This window comes from Orbicella faveolata, unplaced genomic scaffold (assembly GCF_042242905.1).
Source record: "Orbicella faveolata isolate gen_17 unplaced genomic scaffold, um_ofav_v1 contig_34, whole genome shotgun sequence".
NCBI lineage: Eukaryota > Metazoa > Cnidaria > Anthozoa > Scleractinia > Merulinidae > Orbicella > Orbicella faveolata.
Window position 1 is genome coordinate 25,768,308 of NW_028301563.1, and position 8,800 is coordinate 25,777,107.

At 36.2% G+C, this 8,800-nt stretch overlaps 1 protein-coding gene across 3 annotated transcripts; it reads right to left on the reverse strand.

The window, feature by feature from the left end:
* Window positions 1–2,926: 2,926 nt before the first annotated feature.
* On the reverse strand, window positions 2,927–8,080 carry LOC149105459 (uncharacterized). 3 transcript variants are annotated; one of them, XM_089271883.1, is made up of 4 exons: window positions 7,228–8,080; window positions 6,701–6,811; window positions 5,386–5,446; window positions 2,927–4,893 (listed from the first exon to the last, which is right to left on the reverse strand). In XM_089271883.1, exons 2-4 carry the CDS (start codon window positions 6,731–6,733, stop codon window positions 4,727–4,729), a joined length of 261 nt encoding a protein of 86 aa, XP_089128009.1. In that variant the 5' UTR covers window positions 6,734–6,811; window positions 7,228–8,080; the 3' UTR covers window positions 2,927–4,726. The 3 variants fall into 2 exon arrangements, 1 of the variants encoding a protein (XP_089128009.1); XR_016201603.1 differs by having other exon boundaries at window positions 5,195–5,446.
* Between the last annotated feature and the right edge of the window lie 720 nt (window positions 8,081–8,800).

Genomic DNA, 8,800 nt, shown 5'->3' on the forward strand with positions numbered 1-8,800 from the left:
AAGCAACACCCATCTTTCAAAAGACCACCAAAACAGCGTGGAAAGGGAAACAGACTTGCCATCGAAAGCGCCTGGTTCGGCAACCTCGTTGCCAGTCTCTCTCTCCTTCTTCTCCAGTTTCCATTCTCTCCTCAACTGATCAACTGAACCAATCAGAGCACGCGAATTTTCATGTGACTGTCCTCGTGACTGAACGTGACAAAGATCGCGTTATTCATTCTCTTTTGGCGCCCATCTTTGAATTCAGCGTTAACGGTTGATCGCTCGTGCGTTTTAGTAGATTTCACTTCCAAAATTATATCAAAATGGTTTTTGCTATGGTCCTGTGACCAGAAGAAAACAGCGTGAGTGTCATTAACAAGAAACAAGTTATTCTTGGCGAAGATTTGGAGCTAAAAGAAAGTCTTTCTGTGGATGTTTCAACGGGGAAAAATTCAAAGGGCACAAAAATATTTGGTGAGTAATCGAATTCAAGTAACCTTATATTATACAAAGTAAATTCTTGTATTGAGACAAAAGCTTTTGAATGAACTGTATCATCACGAATCATACACGAGTGGGTCACTCAGTCATGGCATGAAACGAATTCTGGCTAAAGCAAAGTTGAAACAATTTAGGTTACCGTTGCCCAGAGTGCGTGCCTAAACAATTTGATTTGCGAATAACAAGTCGTTTCTCTCGCCACACTTGTTCAAACGAAACAAATATAGCAGTTCTCTCTGATCCCAGTCAAAGTTCTTGACAAAAACTCCAACGAGGCAGCCACAGTATGCATGAGTTTGATATGTCTCCTGTGTGTTTCAGCCCAACTCTATGGCAATCCGTGTTGATCTTCAATTTTCGTCTATCCGTATATTCTTTTGTGTGTGCTCTATTATTTAAATGTTCCTTTAATGTCTTAAATGTCTTTTAATATTTCTAATGTTTAAATTTGGCTATTAAAACCGTGATATATATCCTCCAATTCGAGAGTTGTTGATACACTTATAGAAGAAGGAAAACCTTGATTTAATCTACTGTAAGCTCAAGATTTGTGTAACATATTTATCAATAGTATACAAGCACCTCCACAATTATCAAGTCTTCTCTTTTAACATTTCAACCAGCTTACAGTCAGGTCTTAATTAGCTGCATGTATTAAATTGTGAGCACATAAATATTTGGATCTCAGTCTTACAGTACCTCATATATATCACAATGTAATGTATTTTTTAAATTTTGTTTTAGGTGTCATACAACAAAGATGAAGATGAAGAGGCTAGCTGTTGACACCCTAATTAGAGGGCAACAAAAGAAGCTGTAGAATCAACAGAAATAACTGAACAGCAGCTAAGTTTGCCCAACTCAGCCTTTTTAAATTTTAAGGAATGTTTCAGTTTTGTTCTTATCATTGATTCCTTACAATCTTGAAAATCCAGATTTGTTCCACATAATAACAATAATTTAAGCTAAAATCTTGTGTATGGAAAATTGTTGGATTTGTAAACCAAAAAAGTAAGTAAATTCTCTGAAAAAGTTCTCTTTTTATCAAACATGTAAAAGGTTGACCTTCATATCTGTTTTCAGTTTTACTTTTGATTCTTGATGTAATGAAAAAGAAACAGGATAATTATTCTTATGTTTAAATTCATGAAAGCCGATGTTATAAACCATTAATTTAAAACCTGTTTGATGTGATATCAGTGACTTTATTTGCTATTTTAATGCCAGGCATTAATCATCAAAACTTTGTCTAGCCTACAAATGATACAAAATTCCCAGTTTTTCTCAGATTTTCCAAAAAATTCCAACCTATTCTCAAAAAATCCTACAAATTCAAAGTTATTCTCAGAAATTCCTAGGAATTTTTGGGAATTTTAAGGAATTTTCAAAGTGAGTATATTTCAGTTGGAATTCCTCGGAATTCCTAGGAATTCCAAGTCAGCTCTATGTAAACTTGGAATTCCTAGCTTCCTAGGAATTCCGAGTCCGAATTACCGTGAAAATTCACACCTTAGATTCCTAGGAATTCCTAGGAATTTTTTCCTAGGAATTCTTAGGAAATTCCTAGGAATTCCTAGGAATTCTTAAAGTTTTCTCACAAGGGATGTACACTGTAACTACTGTAACATATCGCAAGGTAGTCCCGCGGCAAATTCAAGCATTCTGATTGGTTCTTTCTTGGTCAGGCTTATGTAATAAAGACCATTTCCATGGAAATATTTATGAGCCATGTATTTTGTTTTGTTTTGTACATGGATATAATAAACCACAACACCAACCTTGCTAACTTGAGTTGTGCTGAGAAATATAATATATAGATTTAGGCCAGCCTAAAAGCGGAGCTCCTCCGTTATTTTTCAGAATGTTGTTACTAATGAAAATAGTCTAACATGTATGAGGTAAATTGCGAATGATTTAATAGTTTCAGCCGGAACTAGTATTACATCAGCAGATCGAAAGATGGTGTGATTATGAAATATAGAGCCATGATTCCAAGGATTCCTGGGAAGCCACCAAAAATCTTGATCACATAACAGAACTGTCTTCTGTGCTTTTTGGTGGCATTTCTTGTTCTTTCCTACCTTATTCAGAAAGACAAGGCATTGTTATTAATCATTATATTCTTCCTTAGTTAACATGGGGACTCCCAAACAAAAGAAGTTTACACATTTTTTTGTTGTGGGGACTGATTGAAATGCAGTGGTTACAATATACTCAGTCCCTGAATCTCTACCAAATGTAATCTCACAAAAATACCAAAACAGTATACATATGTGAAAAGTTGGAAAGTTTTGTTTTCTAACTTGTCCCCAAAGATACATTTAGCCATCTTCACTATTGTATGGAGTCTGCTCCTGCTCGAAGGGTTTGCAATAAGCAAAATCACCCTCACATAAACGGTAATTACGATATTTTTTTTTGGCTGATCATGAATACTTGCAAAGGCTTCTAATAATAATTTTATTATTCAATTTCAATGTGATTTGTTCTTTTTCTCGACTGGCATTGTGGACTACAAGAGCTGTTATTGGGTTCCATTAATTAATTTTGCTATGATTAAATTATACCAAGAATTATCAGTAAGCTAAGAGGAAATTATATTATGTACTACACAACCAAATGCACTCCAAGGTTATCAGGCATAGGTACATTTGTCAGAAGAGCCCAGCATATCCAAGATATGTTTTGATTGACACATCACTTAAGATAATTTACAGCAAAATGGAAAAAAATACATCAATATCCTACATGCACCAAAGCCAGACATGGGGTTATAAGGCAATCATTTAAACAACAGATTGAAATAATTTATAAATTAGAGAACACTATTTCTACAACAGAAAGGAACAAATCAACCTTATTGGACATTGCGAATGGCAAGGCTGTCTGTAGAATGTCACAAATTTCTCAACCCTTTCTTTCTACAAAAATGCTGATCCTGCAACTCTGCTTAAGACCCAGTTCTCCATTTCGTGTTGGCAAAATATCAATTTATGCCATGTCCAATGCAGATTATCACAAAATTGATTTAAAAGCTCAATAAATATCATTTTAAAGCCAAAAAGCCAATTATTTAAATAAACCAGGAGTAAATTATCTCTAAGAAAAACTGATTAATTTAACAGGCACTTACAAATAATTAGTTAATATGTTTCTTAATAATGTAATGCAGTGTATCTGTCACAATGTTGCAGCTATGATATTACTACAAACAGGATGGGTTGCAGAACTGAACCTCCAAGTCAGTTTATTCAATGAGCTTTTGTATGACTGCTCATGCAGTCATAATACAGTCATTCTGCAGTCAAATTTAATAGGCAGTCAAAATGCAGTCAATTCAGTTTTTTGATAGAAAGTTCAGGAATTCATGGTATTTCCTGTAACTTGGCTCACAGCTTATCGACTGCATTTTGACTGCAACTGTCACTAAAACCATGGGCCTTTAAGGAAGTCCTGCGATAAATACTAGGTCTGCAGTTTGACTTACCTTTGACTGTTCAAGCCTTTTTGCAGCTGATAAACAGTCAAATGTATTTGACATGTTTTCTGTGTATAACTTTTATGTAAAATTGGATCTTATATATCGTGGAGTCATGGGGTTAAATAAAATGAAACTCAGATGAATAATAATTGAACCCTATAAAGCATGGATCTGTTCCAGCTAAAAACTTTATTTATTTTTCTTTTGCAATTGACTAGAAAAATACAAATTGTAAAGTAAATTTATATGGAACAAAATTGTTTGCAACAAATGCAGCTGCATATATCAGGAGCTGGGAAAAAGAAGCTCAGCTTCAGGCATTTCAGATATTTCTATATTTACTATCTTGGCTCAAATATATAACTAATATATCTTAATCACGAAGGCGCATTTAATTATATAATACAGCCAGTATCATTAACATAGATCCTAACTTGAAACTTACATAAACTTTGCATTTTTGACTTGTAGAGTGATATTATTTTTCTTATCATGCGGTATTTTGTTTGAAAAGCAACTGCCATTTTCACGGCCAAAGTTTTAAATTCAAAAACCAACTTGTGTTAATAAAAACGTACCATTAAGTATATTAAACGAATATACCTATAAATAAACTTAGAGTGTTTTAAGAGCTGCTTGAAAATATCACTCTTTTCTGATTTCTTTTTTGGATTATGCTGCATTAGTTTAAGTGTTTACATGTCAAGTTACTAACACTTGCTATGCTACTAGTTTAACTAATATACATGTATTACTGTTCACTTAGCTGCATCCGTGACTAGCATTAAAGCTGAAGCTTGGCTCCTTCTTTGCCTTCCTTGCAGCTGAAGTGCACTTGTTACGAACAATTTTGTTCCAGTCATACACCCTTTGTGGTTTGGACAGTTTGTTTTCTTTCTGCCACAGGGCATGGCATTTCTTCGCATAAGCTGAAAAATTATAACACAAAGAAAAGAGACAGATAAGAAATGAGAAGTGCTCATTAAATCATTAAAACTGCTGCTGTATACATGAACAGTTTGTATGGTGCTTGTGCAGACGTGACCATTATTTTACGTTAATTCGCTGATCAGATTGAGAAGTCTTGCTATCCAATAATAATATTCAGCTACGAAGAAAGCTGATTCATGAGTAATAAAGTCAAGTTATAATTAAACTGTCTAAACAGACCTTGACAGAGCTCCTCTGGATCTTATTTTAACTTAAGATGACATATCAAATTATTTTTACCTATAATTGCATGTAATAGCTGCTGTTGCAGAACTTTCCCTTTGGTTTTTGAGCTTTCTCCCGAAAGGGTACTGAGGTGGCCAGTTCCTCTTCGGTGAATAAAAGTGACATCATGGATGTGATAATGTCCGCTGGATTAAATCCAGCCCTGTCATGGATGTGATGGAGCTCTACACAGGGGACGTACACACCTGCTCCAGTATAAAGCTCCTGCTTCCCATTTCCAGGAGAAAATAGATCATGGTGTTGACCCTGAATAGATAACACAACAATGATAATTACTATATAAACCTGATTGTAGAATCATTGACCCACGAAAAGCATAAACCACTAACGATGCAACCCAAATATTTGCTGGGAAATTGGGAAAAATAATTGTCATCTGTGACAGAATTAACATGATAATAAGACAGGTCGCATAAATCATGCTCTTAAGGCTCTCAAAGAAAGAAAGTATCTTGATTATTTATAAAAGGATAAATGCTAACCCTACCAAGGTAGTCTACCCAGAATACCATTGGGTCATATCGTTTCAACATTTCCTCAATTATTGCGAGCTGCTCAACATTGCTTCAATCATTATTATTATTATTATTATTATTATTTAAACAAGAAAATTAGCAATAAAAAAGTGACTTGATGATTCGATGACTTCATTTCATCGTTATCAAAAGTGAAATATGAAAAAAATTAACATAAAGATATATATATGAAAATAGAAGTGTGAAAAAGAAGAAATACAGAATGCCATAAAACATGATTGGCGCTGCTTAAATTAAAACAAAACGTTTCGCGCGTATCAAGTCCGCTTGAGTGTCATGTCGACAGCAGGTACAAATTTCACTTCAATCTGAGAACTATGCTAGACCATGCAAAACGCTTGTCTTCTACACCAGAGTTCCTTTCGCAACAAAGTAAGAACTTGAAGGGTATATTTTTTAAATTAAAATATCCAGAGAAGCTTATCAACTCGGCTATCTATCACCCTCCAGACCTAATTCACGCACCATCTGACAGCTCCATATGGATGATAATACCGATCATTATGCCTGGTAAAGATCAGAAATTCGCTGATGTGGTTCGCAAACAACTTCGCAACCTTGGAAGAAAAACTGATCAGGAATAGGCCTTATCACGGTTTTGACGAGTAGGCAAAGCGGGTAGAAATTACAGTGTTTGTATGGGAATCCGACGGCAAGTATCTTTTACAAAAATCGAATTCTGGACAACTTATGAATTGTAAGGTTCAGATACTTGGCAAAAGTTTTTATTTGCCAAGTTTGAAGTACTGTAGCTGGGTTAGAAAGCATTCAGTTACGTTTTTAATTTTCCATGCATTTGTCTATAATTTTCCCGCGAACCGCGTCAATTTGCGGGAAAAAATATAAACAAATGTATGGGAAATTAAAAACCTAACTGAACACTTTCTAGCCCAGCTACATCCGTCAAACTTGGCGAATAAAAACTTTTGCCAAGTATCTTAACCTTACAATTCATAAGCCTTACCTGGCCTTGGGAAGCACTTCCAGTCAGACACATGTTTTGGGCCGTAAAGGCGGACTTTATTTTCTCATTTTTTGACACTAAAGGTGTTGACGTGAAATGTTGTGTTTCACCCTTGGGAAATAAAGATAACAAAGAATTAATTGATTGCATTAACATTTAAGTTACACCAAGATGCAATTCATTTGCCAAACAAGTCTCATCATTTTTACTTTAAAACCATCAGTAACTTTCTGGAGATATTCAAGTACTTGAGGAGGTGGAACTGTAACATAAGTAAGATTTGGAAAACAAACCATTAGTGTAGTTAAGTGATGCTGGGAATTTTCATAAGTGGTACCTGACTAGGTTTTTTAGAAGTTTAGCAATTGTTTAAATACCACAAATTTTATTTGGACATGATGTCGAAAAGTTTCTGCAACCTTTCAATATTATTATGCTTTTTACTATATCAAAAATGATTCAATATACATGGTATTCAAGTTTGTAATATTGCAGTCCTGACTGAGAAATAATAACACTGACCATACCTAGATAACGAAGCTCATCTACTTCCTCTCTGAGCAGTCTGATTTCAGCGTCCTTGTCAAGGCAGCTTTGGCAGTCTGAATCCATTGCCATGTCCATATCAAAGCTATTATCATTTTCCAGATCGGTCAAGTCATCTGCAAGATGCACTGCATTGTAAATAGTAGGTGACAAAGAGGAATTCAAAGAAGAAGTGGAAGCATTAAGTGACAAATCTGAGTAGGAATGGAGGTCAGTCAGGTCATGAACTTCCGGTGTAGTCTGGCCAGATTGCTTATCAAAAGTTGGAGGCGGTGGTTGATCAAGGTGCGGTACAGAAGCATTATTCACTTGTACTTCTGTTGGCTGATGGCCCGGCATTTGTTACTGTGGTTGCAGCTGCCTTTGTTGTGGTTTCTGCTGTTGATGCAACTGAAGGTGCTGTGGATTCTGCTGCTGCTGCCCTTGTTGTTGTTGTTGTTGCTGTTGCAATGGTTTTGGATTATGCTGCTGTTGCCATGGTTGCAGATTCTGCTGCTGTTGTTGTTGCTGCCATGGTTGCAGATTCTGCTGTTGTTGTTGTTGCTGGTATGGTTGCAGATTCTGCTGCTGTTGTTGTTGCTGGTATGGTTGCAGATTCTGCTGCTGTTGTTGTTGCTGGTGTGGTTGCAGATTCTGCTGCTGTTGTTGTTGCTGGTATGGTTGCAGATTCTGCTGCTGTTGTTGTTGCTGGTATGGTTGTAGATTCTGCTGCTGTTGTTGTTGCCATGGTTGAGGATTCCTTTGCTGTTGTTGGTGCTGCCACTGTTGTTGTCGCTTCTCGAAGTGACAACTGGAAATGTATCTGCGTTCGCAGGCTATAGAGTGTCCATAGAGACTCCTGCGCGACGAGAAAAAAACAAAAACAAAAATGTCTGTTAATTTACATCGCCTGCATATAGCACATGTTAGTTTCGCATTTTAAAGGAAAGAGAGTTACAGTTTTCTAGTACCTTTCGGATCATTTGGAAAGCAAGCATACCGCCATACGTGGCTTATCATTTCGTGACTCAAGCTTGAAATGGGAATTTAGAACGTGTTCCATGATTGGTTTTTCAAAGGGACCAATAAACTTCAGATATAGCAATCGAAGGTTTGCGCCATTTCTTACCGCGTGCTTCTAGCGCAACGGATCTACGGTAAGCTTACTGCTGAACACAAGCGTTCATTGTTGTATTTGACTGCGGTTTGGAAACACTTTTACTGCTAATTCAGCTCAACTCTGAAGATCGAAGGCATTAAATTCAAATGTGCACAAATGAATCAGGCTGAAATAAAGGTAAGCAGAGAGCTCAACAGCTATTTCGTCGTCTCTTATTTGCAAGCTTGCGAACGTATACAGTTTTATCAGTCGTGCAGATTCATTGTGTCTCGCTAGCTCGATCATTTATGTAGCGGTTCGTTTATAATTACATGCGTATATCTGTGGCTATACGCGAGAAGACCGAGAAGCCAAACTGCAGTCGTATAATTATAACGGGTTATTTCGGATTACAGCCTCACCGGTGGACACAAATTAATATTTAACGTAAGGTTGTATGGCGACTTACTAATTGC